This window comes from Mustela erminea, chromosome 6 (genome assembly GCF_009829155.1).
Source record: "Mustela erminea isolate mMusErm1 chromosome 6, mMusErm1.Pri, whole genome shotgun sequence".
NCBI lineage: Eukaryota > Metazoa > Chordata > Mammalia > Carnivora > Mustelidae > Mustela > Mustela erminea.
In genome coordinates, this window is record NC_045619.1 from 56,055,038 (window position 1) to 56,081,735 (window position 26,698).

A 26,698-nucleotide genomic window follows, 5' to 3' on the forward strand; every position below is an offset into this window, starting at 1 on the left:
AACTATACTCTGGATTTGTCTCAGCTGTTTAAGTCAAAGATCTTTATTTTCAGGCCTCTTTCAGACAAAGGTCTTGCAAGAATCAGAAATGACAGATGGTGCACAAATCACATTTTCTCCTCCACCACAAAAGGACAGGTTCAATAATTTTTTGTGATCTGTTTTGAGTGACCCAGATAGCTGGGAAAACATTGCTGGATTTTTTTTTTATCTGATCTACCACAGAACTTTCAAACGTTGCTGCCTATTTTGGCTGTCTTAGTTCCTACCAGGAGAGAAAGAGCATAGACAGAATAGGCGTATTTCATAAAATTGGCAGTACACAGCTTTGAAGGGACGTCGGCGAAGCTGGAGACACAGTTGGCAGCTGTGTCCCCTCCTTCCCCCCTCGGGAAGTGGACCCAGAAGCACACGGCTGGGAAGTTGTAAGGCGGCGAGCTCCTCATGCTTTCACCAGCCAGACCTCATTGCGACGTCCATAGGGCTTCATGGGAGGGTCATACCCAGTGCAGAAGTAGACGTCACTGCGGCAGGTGGCCGTGCCCTCCAAGGCTGTACGCAGCTGGGTGGCATGAGCTACGTAGTCGGCCTCCTTCGCGTAACCACCAAACTGCCTAAGGTAGAAGCGAAAGAGGGGCTGATTAGGAGAAGACATGATCCCCAAGGGGGCGGGGGGAGTCTTTCTTATTTTTTATTATTTATCATTTTCTAAAGATTTCATTTATTTATTTATTTATCTGTCTATCTATCTATTTATTTATTTATTTGTAAATGGTGCAGGCAGAGGGAGAGGGAGAAGCAGGCTCCTCACTGAGTGGGGACCCTGACATGGGGCTCAATCCTAGGACCCCAGGATCATGACCTGAGCCGAAAGCAGACGCTTAACTGACTAAGCCAACTGGGTGACTTTTTTTTTTTTTTTTTTTAATTTTATTGACAGCAGGGCATCTTAAAAAAAAAAAAAAAAAAAGAAGTTACTTGCCACTCTCACTAAGACAAGCATGCTAGAGCAGGGGCTGCCACTCCCTGAGGGTGGATTTGATCCCTCCAAGCCTCGGATCCTCACTTGCGCACCTGGGATAGGCTGTTTTTCCTCCAGGGTCGTTTTGAGCTTTAAATACAATAGTGAATGTGAACAGCTCTAATGCAGAGTCAGAAACACAGAAGTCAAGTACTAAGCATGAGCTTGCCTTTCCTTCCCGAAAGGTCCCTGAGGGATGGTAGGCTGACCTTCCCCTAGGCCATGGCTTCACCTTTCTCTCTAGCTCCCTCTTGCCTTGGCAGCCCTCCTCCAGGCCCCTCTGTTTCCAGCTGGGGAAGGAGGAAGATGCAGGAGCATTAGGTAGGATAGAGCTGTAGCTAACGCTTCTCCCCCAGCAGATCCTTTCTGATGAGTGAACATATCACAGCGGTGACAACTAGCAGCTTTTTTAAAAAACAGAGCGACCAAAGGGCCCCGAGGAAGTCTTGGGAGGCCCCGTGGCAAGCTTGAAGCATGCCCCAAATAAAGAAATCACTTCTAATAAATCCCTTTTCCTGTTCAAATCATGAAAGCTTTCTTTTTCTAGTAAGGAAAAAGACTCCTAAATCAGGCTTCTCTCTTAATGGCAGAAGGTGGGTTCAGAGAAGGAATAAAGCTTGCCTTTTCGAGATGATTATTCCCTCCTTACGTCATCTGCCTACGCTCCAAAATTCATCCTGTGGCCTGCCCTAAATATACCAGTCTAAATCTGGGTTGCACTAAAATCTTTATTAGAGTCAAATATGTCCCCATTTCTAATGAGCTTTATGACTCAAAAGTCTGAATCTGCACCAGGCCAAGATTAGGCCAAATGCATTATTTTTGGTGGGGTTCTCTGAGTCACGCTTTGCTCTTTTATAAGTGGTTAGTCATGCTCGACAAGCATTCCGCATGTTGATTATAGGGTTATTGATGTAAAAACACCCAGGATTTCATCTTTAAGGGATTGGTTCTTCCAACGTCTAGACAGTCGCTAACAGTACACGGACAGAGACGAGACCACTTTGGAATAGAGGAGGCTTGGTTCGAGTATATAGAAGAGAGATCATAAGGCAGATGAGGAAAACTGAACTCCAGCTTCACTGAGGCTCAAATGAGAGGAAAGTGGATTAGTAGACCCAGGGTGAACATTAAGGGAAGACTGTTCTGGCAGTAAAAGTCTGCAAGACTATGGGATTACTTTGAAAGAATGTCTATAGGTTGAGAACCACTTGCTTGAGATGAATCAGATGCTGAAGGTAGGAGCGGGTGTTGAGTGTCCCCTGTACCCCGCATTCAGGCTGTGACACTTAGTTCTTTTCCTTGAAAATGAGCCATGTTGGCTCTTTAGGCTACTGGGTTTTAGAAATGTCCGAAGGAAGAGGGGTCCTCAACTCATCAGTTGGTGACAAAAGGGCTACCTCAGTACTACCTCGGCCCCTCTCTTGTTCATGGTCTTGAGCAAGGCTTTAACTTCTCTAACCTTCAGGTCCTTCGTGTGCTAAATAGGGCTAACCAATCCGTCTTAAAAGGTTGCTGTGAAGATGGAGGGACACAAGATGGAGGCTGCTGTGCACAGTGCTGGCTCATAGTAGGCCCACGACAAACAGGAGCTATGTACTGTCACTTTGCAATTGCTCAGGACCGCCATCCGGTTCCCTGCCTCCGGGGGGAGGGACACGATGGGAATCTCAAGTAGTATCAGGAACCCAGGAAGAGAGTCTAGGAATGACCAGCCGGCTCGATGAACTATCTCACCTTCTCCCCCGGGCCTTCTCTCAAAACCCTAATCTTTAACCCCACTCCCTATTCCCATTCTTTTCCCTTTTTCTCTTTCTTTTCTTTCTCACTCTCTTCCCCCTCCTCCCTCTTCTTCCTTCCTTCCTTCCTTTCTTCCTCAGCACTTATGACCATCTAACATACTGTGTTCATTGTTTATGGTCTGAGTTTTCCAGTAGAGTATAGGCCCCATGAAGGCAGGGATCTTTATCACTTTCTGTGCACTGGTGTAGCCAGAGCACCTAAAAGGTGCCTGACACATGTTCGATCCCTTGGCCAAGTCAATAATTCTGGGGTAAACAGTAAAAGTCTTCAGGTCTTCAGGTTGATAGACCTCAAGATGATCGCACTTAAGACTGTTTGCCTCCACATTCACTCACTCATATAATGAAATCTGAAGCACACACTAAGGGTGGGAATTCAAACAGGAAACTGGATTGACTGGAGCCACACTAGGAAGGGCCCTGAATGCCGTGCTGACGACTTTGAAAAGGTGGGCTTATGAAGGCTTTGAAAGTAAGGGGCTGACATGATCAGGTTTGTTTTGGAGAAATCCCTCTGGCGGCAGTGGAGGGAAAGAGCTGGAATTGTTGGAGGCCAGGAATGACCATGTGTGAGATGACAAAGGCCTCTGGATAAAGGAAAACTTGACAGGTGACTAGAGGTGAGGGGAGGCGGGGAGAGCAGGAAGTTGAGGATTCTCCAGGGTTTCCAGGGCAGTCTCTGGATAGAAGCTGCTGCTAGGGATGCTAGGGTGAAGGAAAGGAGGGGTGACTGACAATATGGTTTGGGGGCCATGTTGATATGAAGGTATGTCTGTGAAATACATTCATGCAACAGCTGTTGTGTACCCAAGTGTGTGTCAGGCACTGCAAATCTCCTCAGAAGACCTGGCAAAGAACTAGAGCCAGAGATCCTGAGTTGGGAAGAGGTGAGCCTGGTGACAGATACTGGGAGTCCTCAGTGAGTAGGTACTGCCTATCATCATGGGAAGGAAGGAGACAAGGCCTAGATGGTGAGCAGACACAGAGGGTCAGCGGGCTGCTCTTGGGCATCCTGGTCCCCAGGTGGTGGGCGGAAGAAGTGGCTTTGGCAGGGGCCCCTGAAGGAGGAGCTGTCTGAGAAAAACACAGAGACCCAGCAAGTGATATGGAGAATGTCATCATCTGGGGATTCATAAATTCACTTAAAAATGCTCCCCAAACCAAACAAAAGCAATTTGAAAATATTTATTCCCAGGCCTCCAAAAATGCCGATAATGAGGATAAAAATTTCCCTCTGGGGCACCTGGTGGCTCAGTGGGCTAGGCCTCTGCCTTTGGCTCAGGTCACGATCTCAGGGTCCTGGGATCGAGCCCCGCATCGGTCACTCTGCTTAGCGGGGAGCCTGCTTCCTCCTCTCTCTCTGCCTACTTGTGATCACTCTCTCTGTCAAATAAATAAATACAGTATTAAAAAAAAATTTCCCTCTTGCTTCATCATGGAAACTTCTACTAGAAAACAAGCAGAGCGAATGGGCCAGGAAACAGCAGACACGTGTGTCCTCCTCACAGCCAGTCTAACCAACCTTCCCTCACCCAAGCACAAGACTGCACAAACGAGCCAGAAAACCAAACCGCACCAGGTACGTGGCCCTACTATGCCCGACAGAGGCCCAGTGCTAGCTCTTCGGCTCGTTCGGGGAGAAGCCACCCTGCTCCTCCCTGCCTCAGCTTCTAAGCCCAACACGGAGGGGAGCACAGTGCCCACAGCACCCCGCGTTCATAAACGTGTTTGAGTGTGACTTCAAGAATTCTCATAAAGCCCTTTGAGCTCCTCAAAGGACATAAACATGAAGTCTACACATTATTTTTGTAAGCCTATTAACTAGTCTCTGTCTCCATCTTCAAAGAAGCTCTCCTCCAGGGCACTGTATTTTATCTCCCCCTACGTCAGAGTTCAGTATTTGGAACAAAGATTTTTGGTTACCATGGGAACCGAGGAAAGACACTCCCCCCACCCCATTCCAGAAACACAAAAGGAGCTGACTACAAAGGTCTGGAAGAGGTTTGTGGGGTGGGGATGAGGCAGGCATCAATGAGGCAGGCGAACAGATGGAGGCTTTGGTCACAGGGGGGCTAGAAATCACAATGGTCGAGGCATGCATTGGGGTAGATGGAAAAATGGATGGTCTGAGACTTTAACAATCAACAAGTCAACACAGATTTGGGGAGAGTCTATGCACGGAGCTCTGTGCTAGGCAAAGGAAGTGTAAGACGAGGAGCTGACAATCTCACGTCAATGGGTAAAAAGCTTCACCCCGTGAGGCATTTCATTCAGTCGGACTGAACCATGCTTACTGACTCGAGCAAGACGAGGCCCAAGACATAAGTTGGATACCACAGAGCTATAAAGATGATGAAGATGTCTTTCTACCCTTGTGAGGTCTAACTGCAGTGGGCAGGCCAGCGACACACATAAAGATTATATGGGACAGAAGGAAGCACTAGAAGGAAGGCAGAAGGTACAGATGGAATGCTCTGGGGGGTGGGGAATAGGCAGTGATTTGTTCTGACTTAGAACATGAAGGGAAGGCGTTATGGAAGACCTGATAATAAGCCGTTGTTTATTGAGCATCTCTTCTTGATGTCAGCGAGGAACAATATGACAAAAATGCCTGGCCTCAAGCAGCTTCCACTCAGCAGAGGCTGGAGAAGGGCTGTAGGAGGAGCTGGGCGAGCGGAAGTGGGTACTGCATCTGGACGTGTTGCGGGGGGGCATGCCTGAGATCAGGTGGACACGGAGTGGGGGTGTGTTGTGGATCAGATGCCATGACAAAGCGTTTTTACTAGGCTTCACTGCCTGGCTAGACATCTGGGGACCCAGCCCAAAGTTTGCCCATCCCCCATCTCATTTAATTATCAGCTTGGGCTTTGGTCCCAACCCTAACGAGTGCCCGAGCAGAGCTGAGAGGTGGGGGTAGGTAGTGGGATGGGTCCCATGCTTGAGGGCTGGGGGTGATGAAAGGACACCTTAGAAGGGGCAGAGGTGGAAGAACTAGGAAAAATCAGGAAGACAGAGCAATAGTTGAGGCAGGAGATGCCAAAGACCGAGGCAGGGAGGGAAGGCGCAGCTAGGAGGTGACTAGGACTTGGCCAACAGTTGATGTGGCAGGTGAAGGAGTCAGGATGCCATTTGATCGGGATGAGTAGGAGGATGAACGGGGACCTTTTGTAAGACGGAACACAGGGCATCAGGTCTGGGGAGGAGATCTGAGCTTCATTTTTGACCTATTGATTTGGGAGACCTTGGGGAGGTTTAGGTGGAGATGCCTCCAGAGGGTGGAGGGGAGGCCGGTGCTTGGGAAGCATGGCAGCAGCAGCCGTGGTGACTCGGGCTCATCCCCCCAGAAATGGGGACTGAAGCCACTTCCAAGGACCCGTTTGTAAAGGACCGGTGGGATACCTGACCCGTTGTAGGGGGAAATGGTGATTTAACTAGGTTTTAGATTCAGAATCTTGTCACTGGCAGGGCTCTTAGAAGTGAGGTGGCTTCAGTGTCAGAGGTACTCGACAGACACGTGCCAAATGGGACACACTTGCCGCCGAGCACATGCATTACTCAGTGTAACTGCTGCACATCTGTGCAGATGATGTTTTAATTCCTCTGGCCAAGGCTTCCTCACCCTGTGTCCTGTCCATCCTACTGGTAGAAACTTTATGCCGGAAGGCTTTTCAGTAAGAAATATGCTTCCTTATAATTTCCACCCACAAAGACCACTTCTCATCTCGGAAATAGCTTAGGCCTGGGACGCCTGGGTGGCTCGTCAGTTAAGCATCTGCCTTCAGCTCAAGTCATGATCCAAGGGTCCTGGGACTGAGTCCCACATCGGGCTCCCTGCTCAGCGGGGAGCCTGCTTCTCCCTCTGCCTGCTGCTCCCTCTGCTTGTGTTCTCATTCACTTGCTCTCTGACAAATATATAAATAAAATCTTTTAAAAAATTAATAACACAGGCCTGAAATATCAGAGACATTTGTTTCTCATCTATTTTCCCTACTAGGAAAAACTAGTTTTTCCTGCTTCAAAGAGTGGACAGGTCGTTTGTTCCCTGCTTTATTTTGAGCACTGACAAAATTCTTGGCACAGAACAAGGGAATAATGAATACATGGTTTTTTGACTGAATGAATACATGTGTAAATGGCCTCATCTTGGTCATCATGTTGAGTCTGATGAATGTTAAGGCATTCTAGGGAGATGAAGAGATGGTCAGGTTGGAGATGTACTGATGGAAGGGTGACAGTTGAAGCTATGGGAAGGGACCAAGATCTTTAGGGAGACGAGGAAAAAAAAGAAAAGAAAGGAAAGGAAAAGATAAGTACAGGGAAGGCAAGGACCAAGACTTTCACTTGCTTATTTATTCCTCAGCTTTTAACTGAGCACTTACTAGAGGACAGCCAAAGGCCCTACCCTCAAGAATATTCTAGTGAGGGAGATGACAATAAATGCATGAACAAATAGGTATATAATGCAGATGAGAATAAGTGAAGAGAAGAAAACCAAGTGGGGTAAGAGGACAGAAAAAGAAGGGGTGCTACTTTTGATAGAATGGTCAGGTGAGGGGCGCCTCGGTGGCTCAGTGGGTTAAAGCCTCTGCCTTTGGCTCAGGTCATGATCTCAGGGTCCTGGGATCCAGCCCTGCATTGTGCTCTCTGCTCAGCAGGGAGCCTGCTTCCTTCTCTCTCCCCTACCCCCTCTCTGCCTATTTGTGATCTCTGTCAAATACATAAATAAAAATCTTTAAAAAAAAAAAAAAAGGAATGGTTGGGTGAGGCTGCTTGAAATCAAAATGACAGAGTTTAGGCATTGAGTAGAACAAGGCGGCAAAACTGTATTATGTCTCCCATGGCCAGAGCCTCCTGTGATTACAGGTAGGCGCTGGAATTATCTAGGAATGTGACTAACACTGGTCTACAGCTCTCCTGAGCGGTAATATGGAACACCCTAGAGGCTTAGCAGTTCTTTCCGAAGTTCTCTTTCTCCAGGTTGAGCTTCCCAAGCGGCCAGTGGCCTCAGTAGGGCCTGGTCCTTTAGCGAGGAAAACAACAGCAGCATCCCTGGGCGCCCTGTGGCTGACAAAGTTGTATCACACGCACACTTTGTTGGACCCTAACAACAGTGTGTCATACATTCTATTTTATAGATGAGAAAACTGAAGCTCAGACAGCCCAGCTGTAAAACTCATAATTATTAGAGTTGTGGTTTGAACTGAAGTGTATCTGTAGCTGCTTGACTGTTTGTTGTTAATTCTAGTAAAACTTGATCTGATTCTTGGAGAGCAATGAAGTCAAGAACAGGAAAATGGGCTAACACTGACCTAGGGTCTACCTAACATCCAGCATCTTGGAGGCGTCTACGGATACCTTGTTTCCTCATGACAACCCCTGGGCATTAGGTACTCTTTTCCCACTTTGTACCTGGGGAAATTGAGGTCGTTCGGTGACACACCAAAGGTCCCATGGCCATCGAGCAGGAGAACTAGGATCAGATCAGAGGTTACCCTGACAATGACTCCTGGTTTCCAGCTCTTTCCTTTATGCCCAGACATTTCACTAAAACCATCACCCTCTCCTGCCACGGGTCTCTGTTGAACCCAACGCTGCACTGTGGAAAGGAGGCTGAGTTGTAACCCAAGTGGCCTCCAGGGCCGTGAACACAGAGGGAGCTGGAATGTGGCCACTCATACAAGTGTGAGGATACCTGTATTGCCTCTTGTGACCACTAAGGAGATTCTGATAGTGTTAGTCCTTCCTAGCCTTCTATCCATTGACTGGTAATACATACTGCTAAAAAACGCATAATCCCTTTTGAACATCCCTTCATGATGTCCTACGAAAGGAAGCCTGAATTAAGGAGGCAAGGCTTTCATTTTAGAATTAATTTTGCCATCTAATGCCCTTACGTGTATTTGAAATAGTACTTTCGCCTTCTGCCACTTCACTCTGCCTTCCAGGTAAGGTACTCTTAAAGCACATTTGGCTGTGCAGTGACACCAAGTGGCTAGTTGAGGAATAACATGCTGATTTAAGACCCTGGGTTAGGTTTTTTTAAAAACAAAACAAACAAAACATTCACAGAGCCATGTCAGACACCCTATTTATCACATTCAGCTGTTTAGGTTTCAGAGAATTAATAGGAAACTTTCACAGACTGGACTTTAATAATACCTTTTAAAAAGATACCCTGTCCCTCTGTAAGGAACCAGGTTTCCTTGGAGAAATGTCAAACTCCAGCTCTAGGGCAAGAAATGCCCAGATGTGTTTGAAACATCTAGCCGCACCAGAAAGCAAGGAAGCTACCCTAGAGTACTAGAGTCTTGTCAAAAGGACCAGGCCAAATATGGGACAATGTGAGCATCAGTAAGAACAGCTGCCAGGAACAAAAATACATCAATTGTGTTTAAATTAGTATGTTTATACTGAACCTCAAAAAACAGAGACCAATGCCGCCTTGCCCATGGAGGATGTTCAGGAATGAAATCAATCTTCTGACAACAGGCAAGGAGAAGGCAACGTGCTAAAGAGAAGGTATCTTGCCTTTTTATCTGTGCCTCCATCTCAGAGAAGTCAAATAGCAGAAAAGAGGAGGTTTCTTTTTATCAAAGGACACCAGCTAAAAAGTGAAGGAAAAATAGAGGACACTGTCATTTTATAAACCTGAACGAAGCCAGGCATCTAGGTAAGGGTGATCTGTAGTCGCGGGTGTTGCAAAAACAGAAGTATGTGAATGTGATGAACTCCCCGGTGGCGTCTACAGCACTACCTATGAAACATGCTCGCCAAAGGTGCTGGCCTGAATCCGTCCGTGCCTCTGGTTCTAACTGCTAACTCACAGGCAATGCTGGAGGCAGAGGAACATGTTGAAATACCACGGAAAGGCAGTCTGCAAAATTCAGACTATGGGAAACAAAAGGACACATGATCCATAAGCAGCCATGAAAAATGGAAAGGTATAGTAATGAGAAAAACCACAGATTAGTAAAAGCTTAAAAGGTGTACTGACCAGGGATGCCTGGGTGGCTCAGTCAGTGAAGCGTCTGCCTTTGGCTCAAGTCATGATCTCAGGGTCCTGGGATCAAGCCCCGAGAAGGATTTTATTTGGATCCAGGTTCAAACAAACTTTAAAAACAAATGATCCGATAGTGGGGGAAATCTGAACGCTGGACATTTTCTATTATCATGGCACTAATGACATGCTGTTTAAATTTTAGGAGTAATAAGACATTATGATTGTATTTTTAAAAAGTCTTTAATAGTCACACTGAAGTATTTATGGGTGAAATTAATAAAACATCTGGACTTTGCTTCAAAAAGACCCAACAGAGGGGTGACAGTTGTGAGGGTACACATGACACAGGTCTGACCTTGAGTTAATTATCATTGAAGGTGAATGATGGGTTCCATCATCTTATTCTGTTTTTTTTTTTTTAATTTTTTTTATTTTCCAGAGACAGAGAGAGAGCACAAGCAGGGGGAGCAACAGGCAGAGGGGGAAGGGAGAAGCAGGCTCCCTGCTGGGCAAGGAGCCCAATATGAGCCCGATATGAGCCCGACATGATCCCAGGACCCTGGAATCATGACCTGAACTGAATGCAGATGCTTAACCGATTGAGCCACCTGGGTGTCCATTATCTTACTCTATCTTTTCATATGTTTGGAAATTTCCATACTAAAAAGTTAAGGACAAAAGAAAACCATCGGACCAGCCACCTTGAAGGTTTATGGAACTGATTTAATCATGTCAACCTCATTCCTTATGAAATCAAAAGGGCAAAGGGAAAAAATAATTAACTACTGAAACCTACCATAGCTCATACACATTAAGTCATTTGTAAAAACAGGAGCATCTTAGTGAGTACTGAAAGATACTCTTTAGTAGAGGTCCTCTGAGGGAGGTTGTTATGGGCACTTAACAGATGGAGAAACTGTCTTAGAGAGGCTGAGTGGGATTCAAACTAAAATATACTTGTTCATTAGAGTACACCAGCCTGCTCCCAAGACACGTGGGGAAGAGACGGAGAAGAGGGAGCAGGAATGAGGGTGAGACACTGGAGACACAGCACCCAAGATTTAAGGAGACCCTCACTCTCAGGGCCAATCCTGTACTTAGACCACTGTGAAAGTGGGCGCCTCCTTAAGTTGTGTACCACAGCCACCTCGCTTCCCCACTCTAGTCCCTGTCCTTGGGAAAGATATTCCTTACCCCAAGTTTGCTTTTCCTGCTGCCTCTATGGCGAAGGCAGGAAGGTCTGAATGATGACTGGAGAAGAGGCCCGGCTGCAGTACACACACTGTCCTCTAGGGGGCACGACTATGGCCTACCACTGCCAGACCAGCCAAGCTCCAGTTCCCAGCGTCAGTGTTAGCTCCAGAGAAAGCTACGCCTTCAGGTAGCAGTGTTGGAGCCAGGCAGCCCAATAAGTAAGTTCAGAAGCCCTGGGGAGTGGACAAGAACTGTCCAGGACAAGATTATCTGTGTATTTATTTTCCCTCCGGTGGTTCTAGAGTAGAAGCAAATCCACACCTATAGTTAATGCTGGTAAAGCTCCTGGCCTCTGACTGCACACGGTTCTGTGCCTGTCATACAGGAGGATTTTAACAAATGGCGGAGGCCACTGATTCTCTCCAAGAGACTCAGTTTCTGAAGGGGGGCTGGGGCCCAAAGAATAAAGACATGCAACCACCTGCACCTGTTATGCTCTATAGTCAAAAGGAACATGACCCCAAATGAGGCTCTGGAAACAGGACGAGAACACTCCAAGGACCATGGACAATGAACAACGGAGGGGGTGGCCGTCCAGTTCTAGCAAATACTCCCTGCCTTTCTGGCATTCAAGGGGTAAAAAGGACAGCCCCCAAGTCCGATATATATTCTATACTCATTTATGTATTTGTGACCCCAAACAACAGCTTGACTTAGCTATTCCCTGAGTCTCCCAGAACCCTACTGCGGCTAATGTAGGTGTTTAGCCTAAACTGTGGGGATACTCCAACCACGCCAATTTGGCAAATGGCAAAGTATTTAGTCAGACATAATGCAAATGTTTGTGTGCCATAAGCTGAAGAAAATGAAATGAGAAATTATCAGGACTCCGTATTTAACTTAATTCATCAATAATATAAAGAAATTAAGAAAACAATACTATTTGAATCAAAAAGAATAAAACACCTAAGAATAAATTTAACCAAGGAGATAAAAAGATATGTACACTGAAGACTGTAAGACATTAATGAAGAAAATTGAAGAAGACACAAATAAGTGAAAAGAGATTCCATGCTCATGGATTGGAAGAATTAATGTTGTTAAGATGTACATACTACTGAAAGCAACCTATGGATTCAATGCAATCTCCATCAAGATTCCAAGGGAATTTTTCACAGAAATAGAAAACTAACCCTAACATTTATATGGAACTACAAAAGACCCCAAATAGGGGTGCCTGGTTGACTCAGTGGGTTAAAGCCTCTGCCTTTGGCTCAGGTCATGATCCCAGGTTCCTGGGATTGAGCCCTGCGTTGGGCTCTCTGCTCAGCAGGGAGCCTGCTTCCCTTCCTCTCTCTCTGCCTGCCTCACTGCCTACTTGTGATCTGTCTGTCAAATAAATAAATAAATAAGTAATCTTGGGGGGAAAAAAAAAAGACCCCAAATAGCCAAAGCAACCTGGAGGAAAAAAAAAAAGAGAAGAATAAAGCTGAAGCACATTTCCTGATTTCAAATTATATTACAAAGTTATTATAATCAAAACAGTATGGCACTGGCATAAAAAGATATATAGATCAGTGAAACAGAATAGAGAGCTTAGAAACAAACTCATGCATCTATGGTCAACCAACTTACAGCAAAGAAGTCAAGAATAGTTTCTTCAATAAACAGTGTCTGGAAAATTGGACAGCAATAGGCAAAAAATTGAAACTGGACTTCTATCTTACATCACACACAAAAAAACAATGCAAAATAGAAGAAAGACTTGAACATAAGACCTGAAACCATAACATTCCTTGAAGAAAACATAAGGAGTAAACTCCTTGGCATCAGTCTTAGCAACAATTTTTGGTATTTGGCAATAAAAGCAAAAATAAACAAATGCGACTACATCAAACTGAAAAGCTTCTGTATAGCAAAGGAAGCTATCCACATAACGGAAAGGCAACCTACTCAATGAGAGAAAATACTTGCAAGTCATATATCTGACAAGGGGTTAAAAGCCAAAATAGATAAAGAACTCCTATAACTCAACAGCACAAAAGCCACACATTCTGATTAAAGAATGGGCAGGGGATCTGAACAGACATTTTTCTGAAGAAGACATACACATGGCCAGTAGGTACATGGAAAGGTGCTCAACATCCCCCAACATTAGTGAAATACAAATCAAAGCCCTAATGAGGTATTACTTCATACCTATTAGAATGGCTGGTATCAAAAAGACAAGAAAAATTTATTAGCAAGGCTATGGAGAAAAAGGAACTGTCATTACCTTTGTCATGGGAATTGGTGCCGCTGCTGTGGAAGACAATATGGAGGTTCTTCAAAAAATTAAAAGTAGAACTATCCTCAGATCCAGCATCCACTTCTGGATAGATAGCTAAAGGAATTGAAATCACTGTCTTTTTTTTTTTTTTTTAATTTTTTTTTTAAAGAGATGAAATCCCTATCTTGAAGAGCTATCTGCACTGCCAGGTTCACTGCCCCATTATTATAATAGCCAAGATACGGAAACAAGCTAAGGGTCCATCAGGAGATGAAGGGATAAAAATGTATGTCTATACACAAAGCAGTATTATTCAGCCATAAAAAAAGAAAGAAACTCTGCCATTTGTGACAATGTGGATGACCTTAAGGACATTATGCTAAGTGATAATAACTTGGACAGAGAAAGAAAAATGCTGTATGATCTCACTTATATGTACAGTTAAAAAAAAATAACAACAACAACTGAGCTCATCGAGACAGAGAAGGGACTGGTGGTTGCCAGAGACGGGATGTGGGAGGGGAGTGGGAGAAGAGGGTGAAGGTGGCCCAAAGGTACAGATTTCCAGCCATAAGAGAAACTAGTCCTGGGAATGTGATACAAAGCAAGGTGACGATAGTTAACAATTCTGTCATGTATATTTGAAAGTTATTAAGAAAGCAGATGTGTGAAGTTCTCATCTCAAGAAAAAGAAATTATAACTATGATGGATGTTAAATAAACTTATGGTGGTGAACATTTCATAGTATTTCTGTATATCGAAGCATTATATGTTGGACACCTGAAGTCAATACAATGTTATAGGCTAATTATATCTCAATGAAACTGGAATAAAATATAAATGTAATGCAAATGCTCATTGCAGATGATCAAGGAGTGGTTATGGAGATCAGATGTTACCCTCGGATGACTAGAGAATCATTTCCTTACAGGGAATAGACGGTGATGCTTTCCCTCTCTTCGATCTTAATGCTGTCATCGGTGGGAACTGGCGGGTTGCTCTGAAACTGGTTTGGAATCCGGAACCAGACTTTTAATTTCTTCTGGAGGGAGCCATCATCACCAGGAAACACAGCAAAGGAAATAGGAACTGTCATCCCCATTCCGATTCCTGAAAACATAAAACCCCACAGAGTGAGGGGGCTGCTACAGACAGAACTTGCTCAGGACCATGGAAGATCAGCTAATCTCATTCTTCCTCCAAGACAATATTTTTGGTTCTTGAAATTAATAACAAACCTTCCAGGTGTTAAAACTATATAGTAAGATATATACAAAACAGCTCTTATTTGTATATACTGGAAATAGGAATGTAGTGATTCAACTCGTTTGGAAAAAATTATTTGGAAAAAATTATTTGGTAATACATATCAAGACTGTCAATTTATCAGTATCTAATTACCTTCTGTTTAAACGTGAATTTTAAGGAAGTAATCCAAAATATCTTAAAGGCTGTAGGTAATAGGATATTCATTACCGCAGAATTTATAATTGTCAGAGACTGGGAGCCATGTAAATGTTCAAAACAGGAATATGTCTAAATTACAGGTACACAATGCAATATAATGTAGCTGTCAACAACCACACTTAAGAAGATTGCTTAGTACTAGTGGAAAATAGCTATAAGTAACTATAAATACCGGAAGGATACACAATTGCACAAACACTATGATTACATTTTAAAGGCTTACTAAAAAGCCCTAAAGAAATACATTCAGAAGGCAACAATGATTGCCATAAAAAAGATGGATCGGGGTACTGTTTTGTTATTTTCAAGATATTCTTTAATGTTTAATCACATAAAATATTTTTTAAAATTTTATTTATTTGGGAGTGGAGGGGCAGAAGGAGAGAGAGAGAGGGAGGGAGAGGGAGAGAGAATCCCAAGCAGACTCTGTGTTGCACATGGAGCCCAACATGGGACTTGATCTCACCACCCTGAGATCATGAACTGAGCTGAAGCCAAGGGTTGGATGTTCAACCAACTGAGCCACCCAGGCGCCCCAAATTTTATCATTTTTATACAAATATTCTTCTAAAAAACATTACAACAACATTAAGAAGGAAAAGATTTCTTCTTGACCTCCTACTGGTTGACTTATTGTCCAAAGCCTGATTACTTTGGTGTTACTAAATGCTACTGAGGTTAATACCAGTTTCTGACTTTCTAAATTATCAGCCTGAGAAATATCCTAAAAATTAAACATCACCTTTCTTTCTTCTTTTGCCTTGCTTTTGACCCATTTGGGTTCCGCACTGATTCTAAAGAGCAGTCCAAATGAGAGAGCTTTAGAGTTAAGCTCATATTTAAATATGGTTTCCACGCTGACAAGTACACTGAAACTTCGGACCCATTGTTTTAAAAATAGTGGCACGGCCAGCACAGACTGCCATGTCTACGATTGGGACAGCCTAAAAACTCCCAGCCCCTTCATTTGCCAGAACAGAGCTGAGGACCTGGCATACTCACCACTCACTGAGCCTCAGAGCCCCGTGGATTCTGAGCGACACAGGGACCGGGCAGAGATGTTCAGCCTGGAGGCGGAAGTCTCAAGTCTGAGGCTGGCCTGGCTCTGTGACTTGGCTTTCCTCACTCAGTGAACCAGTCCAAAGATACTATAAGCACTGCAGGGTTGATACCCCGAGTGCATGTTCACGCCTGGGAGAGAAGCATGCCAGGTGATATGGAGCAGGGAGACCACACACACCCAGGGGTAGGCTGGATGGGGTCAGTGTGGTCCCCCTAGAGGATTCTTGTGCACAGAGCCCAAGTTCATGTGCTACTGAAGCAGGTGGTGACAGGTGCCCTGTGGCCCCTCCCTGTATTTTCCCCTGATGACATGAGACCTAGCAAGCTTCCCTCTGAGCCCAGAACCACATCGTTCAGGGATACTCACCCTTGTCATTGGTGCCTCCCACGTACTTCATGACTTTGGGCATTGCTTCCCGGAGACCCTCATCCACAGGCTTGTCTGTCACTTCAACTGTGGCAAACCGCCCCCCCTCACAGGTCCTTTCCTCATAGGAGACGTCTTCCTAGAGATAGAATTTACATACTTAAAAGAATTAAAATGGCAGCCGGTGATTACTCTAGAAGCGGTGATGGTCCAGTTATAAGAACGGCTAAAGAACTTTTCATAATGAACCTGGGCATGGTGACAGGGTAGAAGAGACAGTTAGGAGTATGAAGGGCCATGAGAAGATTCTGGGATTTCTTACAAATGTAGAGTCAGCAGAAAAAACTTCAAATTATCAATACTCTCAGAGAGATAAGAGAAGATATTGCATCCAAAGCCACTCAGAACATCACCAGAATGCTATAAAAATAGGATGTTCAGAGATCAAAGAGCTCTTAGAAATTAAAAATATAACAGAAATGAAAAATTCAGGGGAGAAGTCAGAAGATAAAGCTGAAGGAAATCTTTCAGAAAGTCAAGTAAAGAGGCAAAGACATAGAAAACAAAAGAGAATTAGAAATCAGAGAATCAAGCCAGGAGATCCAACATCTGAATGACAGGACCGCCAGGAAAAAGAGATGAAAATTGGAAAAGAAGAAAGAAAGAGATCTGTTGGGAGGCCACGGCACGGTTGGAGTGGAGGATCAAACCAGGCCCTGACTTGTGTCTCCTTCAAAGTCCGGACACCTCGACAAGGTTAAGGACGGGAAAGTTGAGTGCACTGAGAAAAGGGTTTGTGCTATGTGTCTTGCACTTGCCTACGTGACATCCCACACTCTCTCCCTACAGTAGGGAACAATGTGGCCAGGGTCCTGAGTTCTTAGTTAGTCCTTGTTGTTCTGTACCTCCCATAACCCACTCCCTGGTTGATTGTCTTGCTAATGGCTTTAGCCGAAACTACCTGGCCTCACGAGGTTTGCTTGTAGTAAATGTAAACTTGTTATAGAAACTTGTGGTCATCTGACTATGTACTGATGTAATGCTTCTTTTATTCTGGTCTGCTTTATAAATGATTGTAAGATGTGGAATAAAATTGGCACTGTTGGACATCATCTTCAGTGTCCCTCCCGCCCCCATCTCTTTGTCTCTTAATTTCTTTTCACCATCCTCTTAGCCCTCACGGTTTTCCTGGTCGATTAGTCGCGCTGTCCGCGACAGAGATCCAGCAACAATGTCACAAACTCGAAGGCCCCAGGATCAGCCTCATTCTAGAAGCAGGGCTGCAGGTCAAGAAGAATCAGAGTCGCTCAGAGAGGGAGACAAACCATTAAGAGACTCTTACTCAAGGAAATGAACTCGGGTTCCTGGAGAGGAGGTTGGTGGGCAGATAGGGTCACTGGGGGATGGGCATTAAGGAGGGCATGTGATGTAATGAGCACTGGGTGTTATACACAACTGATGAATCACTAAACTCTACCTCTGAAACCAATAATATACTATATGTTAATTATATAAAAGAATATACTATGTGTATATAAAACAATATAATATGTTAATAAATTAATTCATTTAGTTAAAAAATAAAAATAAAAGCTTCTATGGCAATTTTCACCAAATTAAAAAAAAAAAAAAAGAATCAGTCATTCTCTTCACTTGTACCATTCCCAGACACGACTCCTCATTCCAACTCATCTCACTAAATCATACGCCCCTGAATGCTCAGCTTCACCGCCAATCCCCCCAAAGCCAGGGAGGACCCCCGCTCCTCATGACTACTCTCCACATGAGTCTCTGTCCTAAGGTCATTATCCTTTGCCTTATGGACGCTTGTGGCCGCCCTCCATCCCCTCTCCTCTTCCTTGTCCTCTGATATCTCATACGATATAATTTTGTATTCCTTGAACATACGCTATAAGACAGTGTTTTTCAAACTTGGAAGAGAATCATGATTCAAAACAAGAAATGTATTTTTACCCCATGCCCTTATCAAGAACACACACGTGATTGAAACAGGGTTTCACAAAATGATACTTCACCCTTATGGAGGAGGGTGAATATACCAGCCTTTTCTTTCTTTCCTGTTGACTTTTACTCTACTCAAGTGAATTTTATTCTATTCCACCAAAAGAAGAAAGACATACTCTATATTGATTTTGCGGTCTGGTAATGGAACACTGTGCAGTTTGAAAAATCTGCTCTAAAGTCTTTGTGGACAAGAACTATGTGGACCAGAACGATGCCATAGAGCATCGTAAATTAGATGCTCAACGGGTGTTTGGTTATGGATTAAGGAGTTGCCTCTCTTACTCATGATTGTGAAAAATAAGCAGAAGACGTGGCTGCCCCGGCTGGGCAAAGGGGCCTTCCTGGGACATCCTAGACTGAAAGTCTTCAACTCCCAAGCGGACAGAATGACTCTTTGGAGGTGGGTAGGACTGTGGGGCTAAGAGGTCTGTATTGTCTGAAAAAGTACACTTACATTCTAATTTTATGTTTAGAATGGAAAAAAAAAATTTTCTTTGTGATGCAAAATTAAAGAAGAATAGTGAGAAAGGGGCCCAGGAAATCTGAAAGGTTTCGAATGCCAGTTTCATCAACTTCCCTTCACATGGGGTAGGGGAAATTGCACCAGACTAAGAATCAAGAGGCTCCAAATCAAATCTACTGTGTCATTCGGGGGATGGCTATGCGGTCCTCCCCTTGGAAAGTGTTGCATTTCCAAAGGGCCTTCAGTAGCAAGCCGTGCTGTATAAACCTGGGGTATTTTGCCCTTTCTGGCTCTGTCACAGCAGAGACTAGACTCAGCCTTCATTTGAGGTCCTTTTGAGTCTTGCCACTCGTGTTTAAAATTCCAGAAACGCTACCCTGTGAATCACAGAATTGCAGCCTGAAAGCCGTTTTAAAGTTCGTCCAATCAAACTAATTTCCCAAAGAAGAAACGAAGCACCAGAGGGACTGAGTTCCCCAGGAACACACAGCTACTAAGTGGTGACACTGGCACCAGAATTCCAATCTCCAAACCCTAGTCTAATGTTAACTGCCGGGCTCGGTACTGTATGGGGGATGATGGGAATGCTTTTAAGCATTTTCCTTTAGCTACTGAGTTAGTTCTTCCTGTTGGACATTTGGATGTCTGTGTCCAGCTCCGAACAGGGGCAGCTAAAGTCATTGAATGCAGCTTTTTCTCTCACAAACTGATGACAAGCTCTCACTAGAGAAAAGACCTGGCTGGCTCTTTCCTTCATTCTTTCTTTCCTTCTCTTATTAATCCAACCAACGACAGTGGAGCTTCTCCTATGTGCTGAGCACTGTGCCCTGTGCCCTGTGCCCTGTGCCCTGTGCTAAGATATAGCAGTGATAAATGATACAGTTTCTGACATTGGGAGGGGGGTGGTCTGGTCTAATAGAAAAACCAGGTTATAATCCGATGATATATTTAAGAGGAGAGGCAGGGCAGTGTGGGAACACAGAACAGGACTACTTTGGTTATTCTGGGGGGCAAGGTGTGTATTGATGTGCTCGGCTAGGTCCAGGCTGACCTAAGAACTTTGAGGTTCTTAAAGATAAAAATATTGAGAAATATTATTGAAGACCTCTGCCAGGTGCTATGGATTTGGAGATTAAGACGATATGGGCAGTCTAGTGGGGTGGTGAGAAGATTATGAAATTATCATACGATGTAGCAAATGTTCTGAAAGTTTGGGGAGGGCAATTTCAGGTAGCAGGCACCACAGGTGGGGAAGAACACAGCTGGTTCGCTGGGGCAGGAGCAAACGCTGTCAAGCAGGACACAGTGAGAGAGGGGGCTGCAGATTCTGGCTGGGCCAGACCCCTGGAGGACTCCTAGGCTGCCATAGGGAGGATTCTGTGAGCTTCGTTCCAGTGACGGTGAGCTGAGTACAAGTCAGTTTCATCTACCCCAAATTCGTTCAATTGACTTTGTGATCCAAATGTGGGATTTTGAGTGGGAGGGGTCCTTGCACAGAAAGGAATTCTGGGGATCCTATAGGTGATCTGTGCTCTCAGACTCTTTTCCAGGCAGAAGGTCCATGGCAAGAAAAGAAAGGCTGCCAAGGAAAGAATCCAGTTTGATTCGGAGAGCCAAGGCCCCCATGATAATTCTACCAGTCCTTTTTTTTTTTTTTTTTTTTAAGATTTTATTGATTTATTAGAGAGAAAGCAAGCAAGAGGGAGAACGACAGAAAGCCTGAGCTGGGGGCTGGGACAGAAAAAGAGGGAGAAGCAGATTTCCTCCTGAGCAAGGAGCTTGATCCCGGGACCCTGGGACCATGACCTGAGCTGAAGGCAGACACTTAACTGAGTCACCCAGGTACCCCGTAAATCTACCAATCTTTAAGGCTCACTCCACCATCTCTTTCTGAGTGATCCGTCCTTCCTATGAACTCCAAAGGCTGAGAACACTAGGCCTAGAAGGGCCCTTTCATATCTATCAGTTCATTTGCCTCCCAGGACAGATAGACAAACTATCCACTGCACAGCTGGACATGTGGGTGTGGAGCTCAGTAGGAGACTGACATGGGGGATAAATTTGGAAGTAATCAGCAAAAGGGAAAACTGAAGCTGTAAATGAAGTTGAAATTGCTGGGGAATACACACAGAGCATTCTGTATCACTTAATCATGTTAATGAATGCCCTACCTAAAAGCCCTCATTCACCAAGTTTTTAGCCTCTCCCATATGGTCCAGGTACCAGCTAGCTTCTACCTACCTTGCCAGCCACACCCAGAGCACTTCCTCACTGGCCTTCTGCTATTCCCTTCAATGCCATGGTCATTCCTGCCTCAGGGCCTCTGCACCTGCCCCTTCTGCCTGGAGTACCTCTTTCCTGCCTGATGAACCCCTACTTATCCCCAAAGTCCCAACCTCAAAGTCACTTCCTCAAAGAGGATCCTCATTTAAAACAAGTTCCCATGATATTTTTTATAGACCCCTGAACTTTCACAACACAAGAGTTATTGTAATTATAACTGAATAATAATGCGTTTAACCTCCATCTGTAACCATAAGCCCCATGTGGTCAGGGGCTATCTGTGTTTACCACTGTATGTCTTAGCGTCTAGTACCATGGCTTGCATATAGTAGGTAATAGGAGTATTTGTGGGAAAGGAGGCTGTGGCATAAAACCTGGTTTTACTCGAAGGACAAGGAATAGAATAGACATAGCTGAGTAGACAGATGAGCAATTAGTCTAATTATACCTATGCGGGAGAAAAGCAAACTCACAATGTCTTAAGGTGGTACTACAGAAGGTCCCACCCGATTGAATAGTATCTATGTCCATAAACTCATTTGAACCACTGGATCACTGTGAAGATTTAGGCTGGAGAGAGGGACATTGCAAAACTACCCAGTTCTCCAGGGAGAATTTAAATAGAGTTCTATTTCTGCAGAAAATAAAGCACCTAAGTTAACACAACTAACACATTCAATTCTTCCAATTTAGTGTCTTTAGTGTGTGTCCTTGTCACATGGAACATAATAACAGCCCACCTCTGTCCCAGATTCTGCTAACTTATGCTCCCAATCAGACATGGATTTGGCCCAAGGCCGCAAACACCAGTTTCAACATTCCCCAGGAACCCTGGTCAAATTCAAATCCCAGACTGAGATCTTGAAACAATGCCTCTTGCTATGGAATTTGCAAGGTCCTCTGCGAGGTCAATTTTTTTTCTAGCCACCTGCTGGGGTGGGTATAACATGTTGATTCTGGAAGCCAGCTTTCTCATCATAAAACAGTAATTTCTCATCATAAGAAAAAATAATATAGCCCACCTAACTCGGGACTTTCTATGGGTCAGGTATTGTTTTAAATACTTTGCATGAATTTGTTCCTGCAATCCCTGTGAAGGAGTGAGTGTTTTTATCTTTATTTTCAGGTGAAACTGGAGCACGAGGGGTTAAGCAACATGACTGAGTTACAGTGGGCAAGTGGTAGAGCCAGGATTCAAACCCCTGGGTGGTAGGGTCCTAACCAATGTGCACAGGCTGGGAAAATTAAGATGTCAGTTATTAATATCAGTCCTGCGCTGTGGATCCACAAGACCCACCTAATTCAATACAGTGTGAGCAGTGTGCCCACCTCCTTCCTGAAGCAATGTGGAAGGCACCTGATAAGCTCCGCAGCAGCCCGGATCTCTCCATCACAATCAGTCCTGAACATATGGTAAGCCCGAACCTGAGCTACGCAGGGTCCACTGTCTGCCATCTATTGGCCCAAGAAAATGGGCAACGATTCCTGACCCAGACGCTACCCGGGGCAAGAGAGATAATTCCAGGGAGAGTCTGTCTTCAAAGTAATAATCCCCTGAATTTGTATATTTTTGAGTATCTTTGTATATTTATATACATATATACATGTATTTTTGAGTATCTTTGAATAGTTACATAATTGTCACAAAGGCACTGTCATTCTCATAGCTGAGAGATTTCAGGGTTCACAGTGCTTAGGAGGTTAAGTAACTTACCTGAAATTACCTGTGAAACTAAGCGGAAGCCAATGGTTACCATACCCTACCAAGTACTAGGTATTTTGCTGAACAACTTAGAGCTGGTTATCTCATTGAAATTCCCAAACATTCTTATAAGATACAAATTGTTATTTCCTCTCGTGATCGGTTTCAGAGAAGTTAAGCAAGTTGCCTTTGACCACACAGCTAGGAAGAGCAGAGCTGAGTTCTGTCTGACTGAATGGTATTATCACATTTGTAGGGTGTATGAGTTTACAAAGCATTTTCATGTTTTTTAAAAAAATGTAATATTTATAGTTGGTCTGGGAGTAGATGGAAGAGGTATTTTTATACCCATTCTACACCTGCAGAAACTAAGAATATTCAGGTTAAGTGATCTGCATCAGCCTGGTAGCAATATCCCATACGGCACCATGTTCCCATCCAAGGTTGAGGGAAGATGCTTATCAGAGAACTGTTGCCTGAGCTCAGAGGCCTGGGTTACTTGGAAGAAGCTAGAACCACAGTGGCCTGTCTAGAAAGAGCTGGAGCTGCGGAGAAACTCTTGGTGCCAGAGACCTGATAGTTCAGAGAAAGAAAGGGAGAAACACCTTCTTTCTTTCCTTCCACCCTTATATCTCCCACCAGTGCCTCCCCCTGGGTGACCCTCACGGCGAGTTATCTGACACTGGAGCCTGGGAAGTAGGCAACTGGAATCAGCCCTCACTCCAGACACGACCCCCATTCCAGACTCCAGACTGAGACCCAGGGAATGGGCAGGGGAGACATCTGAGGACAGACAGGGGTACAGCAGCCCAGACCCTGTACTGGCAATTGTCTGTTACCCCAAAAAGACCAAGAGAGCTGGATTCCACTACAGAAGGGAGAACTCTCTGGGAGGTGTTGGTAACATGGGGGATTCTTTAAGCGTTAGGGCCAAAAAGCATCCTAGACATTCCTGGGCTGAGTCCACAGATGAGCACACACACCTCACACAGGCAGGGTCTCACCACAGACAGTTTCTGTGGCCTGCAGTTTATGAACATTGGTAGGCAAACAGGTAAAACTGACATTATTTCCCCACTCGAAACCACAGACTCATTCCTCAAATTCCCTATTCCTTCCTCCCTTCCCTACTTGTTTTTCTTCATAGCCTTGACTGGCAGCTGATAACGACCTTTTGACCTGTTTACTTTGCATTACCCACTAAAATGTAAGCTCCAGGAGGATGGGGGTCTTGTTGGTTTTATTCATTCCTTTATCCCCACTGCCTGTAAAAGTGATGTACATAGATGGTACTCAACAAATTTTAGTTACTTATTGAATACATTAATTGTAACTTAGAAGAGTTCACACGAAGAATCTGGATTTCTGGTTTTCCTTAAAAATCTGGCAATTCTGGTTTATATCCCTGCATAGCAACATGGCTGCTCTTTGTAGAGGGGACCCTGAATTCTTTCTTGGATTTGCCTCAGTCCCCACCTTGCCTTAGAGTCTAACACAGGCAGCTTCACTCATTTCCATAGCCTACCTGGATGCTTGTAGGCATCTGAATGTCACCCCTGATCTGGGCTCAACTTGGTCATTCTAAGTGCAGCTGAGGGAACTCAGAGACAGACAGATGAAGTGACCGGGCTCTGGTTATAGCTGCGTGAAGAACTCAGACTATAGTCTGGTTGAGGGCTTTTGTGTGACCATCAACACGCTCACTACCAGAACTGGGTCCTCAGACAACACAGTCCTTTAACATAGGAGGTCCTGAGCGGGGAGCTGAGTATACACAAGGCACAAAGTACCTGTTTGGAAGGACACTGTAATCTAGCTGCGGACTCTTCGTTTTCAGGGGGCAATCCAATTTGCTTGTGTTAGCACTGCTGTCAATTTGTGGGGGAGACTGCAGTCAAGCCCTTTTCACCCATCCTGTACCCAAGGACCCAACTCTGGGAGTTCCATGGGCCAGCATACCTTGTTACCGCTCTGGGCCTTTGCGCATGCTCTCTGTCTCTGCTTTTCTGCGCCCTCCTAACAGACCAGAAACCCAGGTGAAGACACTTCCTCCGGGAAGTCCCCCTCATCAGCCCCTGGCAGAATGGATCGGGTCCTTGCCCTGTGCTCCCTCCCGTGCACGTTTACTTCGGTGGAGCACAGATCCTGCTCCTTTATACTCATGTCTCCAGTAGTTGGGAATTTCTTGAGGACAAGCACGTTTTCGATCTTTTTGCACCCGCAGGCCTCTCAGCAAACAAACGTTCAGAATGCTTAGGGTGTTTACATGAATTAATGCATTCAACAGGCGCTGTTCCGTCGCCGCGCCTAGACTCCTCTCTTAAAGCGATCTCTCCTCTTCGTCACCCCTCCTCCCAGTAGAGCCCTCAGCCTGCGGCTCTGTACTTCCCTTTCACTTCCTCCTTCCCAGTTCGCGTGCTGGGCACTGGAAGGCAGTGCCCCTCCCCCGGCAGAAGCCAAAACGCACATTCTGGGGCAGACCGCTTGCCCCACCTGCCCGTCAGAACCCACTCCAGCCCCGGTTAGGGTGCGGAGGGCGGGCGCAGCCCCGCTTCAGGTCCTCGGCAGCCCAGCGGGCCTACCTTAGCCCCTTTGCTCAGGACCTGCCAAGGCCACGTCTCTACGCTCCCGAACAGCGAGTTCTTGATCATGCCCAGCATGGTGTGGCTGCGGCGCTCCGGGGGCACCTGCGGACTCAGGGCTCCAAGAAAGGCTGGGGCAAGCGTGCCTGGTGGGCTGGCGGCAACTAGGACTCCGCCCCGCGGAGAGGCGCTAGGAGGCCGACGCGGCGGGACAGGGCGGGGCGGCGGAGAGGCCACGCCCCCGCCGGCCCCGCCTCCTCTACGGCGTCTGCGGGCTGGGGCTTGGACACAGATTCTGCCTGTGGGATTTAGGCAGTAGTGATGGAGAACTTTCTACATCCCAACCCCGACTTTCCCCCACCCGCATCCACCCCGGCTTCAGCTCTCAGGTACCTGGGCACCAAACTTCCAAGCCTCTGGATTCCTCTGGAGCTTTTTCTGCCCTCCACCCTAAGGCTCTACATCCCGCGTACTGCATAGACAAGGTTCATAGGATCTGTGGGCCCCGTCCTAGAGACACCTGATTGCTGCATCTCCAGCGACACTTCCTGGGTTGTCTCCCACTCCACCCCATTACCTCTCATCAAGACGACTGAAAAGCCATCTTAACTAGTTTTCTCCTTACCACTTCCTTTCCTCTAATCGGTTTTAATCACAAATTCCACGTTAATTTCCCACAGCATGGCTTGGCTCATTGTGTCCTTCCAATCAAAACCTTCTAACCAATTTCATTAGCGTTTGTTGAGTGCCTGTTTCCCAACAAGTATTTTGCAAATATCATCTCTACTCCTCACACCACTGAACATTACATATTTTATAGCCTTTTTACAAAGGAGGAATCTGATAATATAAGTGAGTGACTGATATAAGTGACTTTCCTAGGATCAAAAACCAATATGCGGCTTAGCCAGGATTTGAATACTGAAGGTGGTGTCCATGTCCATATCCGTACCCATACTTTATGGAGCTCCTGGGTGGCTCCTCTGTTGAGCGTGCACTCAATTTCAGCTCAGGTCCTGATCTCATTGCTGGTGAGATTGAGCCCTGCAGGAATGCTCCCAGCTCAGTGCGGAGTCCTCTTGAAGATTCTCTCCCTCTGCTCCTCCCCAACTTGTACCTGTGCTCTTTCTCTCTCTAATAAATAAGTAAATCTTAAAAATAGTATCCATAACACTTTTATCACTCCCTGTCACCCGACCTCTTAGAGATCTACAGATGTCCTGCGTGTGGCAGTACTTGCCACATACCCTCTTTTTGTTCCTGTCCCTGTGCCACAAAGACATCTCCCCTAGGACGTCCCCCTCTGTGGCAAGCCTTGGTATTTGACTTCTCTGAAAGTTGTGTCTCCGGAAACTCTAACCCTTCAGTCTGAACTCACCTACTATTTTGTTTATTCAAATGTTTCTGCTTGCAAGAGGATTTTATATGCATGTTTCACTGGGGAATGTTTAGTCTAATTG

The 26,698-nt window shown here is 45.3% G+C and overlaps 1 protein-coding gene and 1 long non-coding RNA gene across 2 annotated transcripts; one reads left to right on the plus strand and one right to left on the minus strand.

Moving 5' to 3' along the window:
- Positions 1-25: 25 nt before the first annotated feature.
- On the minus strand, positions 26-25,450 carry HEBP1 (heme binding protein 1). Its single transcript, XM_032347383.1, has 4 exons — positions 25,239-25,450; positions 16,184-16,322; positions 14,217-14,397; positions 26-614 (listed from the first exon to the last, which is right to left on the minus strand). The coding sequence occupies exons 1-4, from the start codon at positions 25,314-25,316 to the stop codon at positions 443-445; spliced, it is 570 nt and encodes a 189-aa protein (XP_032203274.1). The 5' UTR covers positions 25,317-25,450; the 3' UTR covers positions 26-442.
- Positions 12,881-26,411, plus strand: LOC116593307. The gene is made up of 3 exons (XR_004286859.1): positions 12,881-13,012; positions 22,750-22,754; positions 26,401-26,411. It is a non-coding gene; the product is annotated as an uncharacterized LOC116593307 (long non-coding RNA).
- The last annotated feature ends 287 nt before the right edge of the window (positions 26,412-26,698 follow it).

Bases quoted from the DNA above. Each gene is read 5' to 3' on its own strand.
- HEBP1 (XM_032347383.1), bottom strand. From the start codon at position 25,316: ATGCTGGGCATGATCAAGAACTCGCTGTTCGGGAGCGTAGAGACGTGG. The intron at 16,323-25,238 runs GTAGGCCCGCTG...TTCTATCTCTAG, and splicing joins TCCTGAGCAAAGGGGCTAAG to GAAGACGTCTCCTATGAGGA. The intron at 615-14,216 runs GTAAGGAAATGA...CTTCTACCTTAG, and splicing joins AGCATCACCGTCTATTCCCT to GCAGTTTGGTGGTTACGCGA.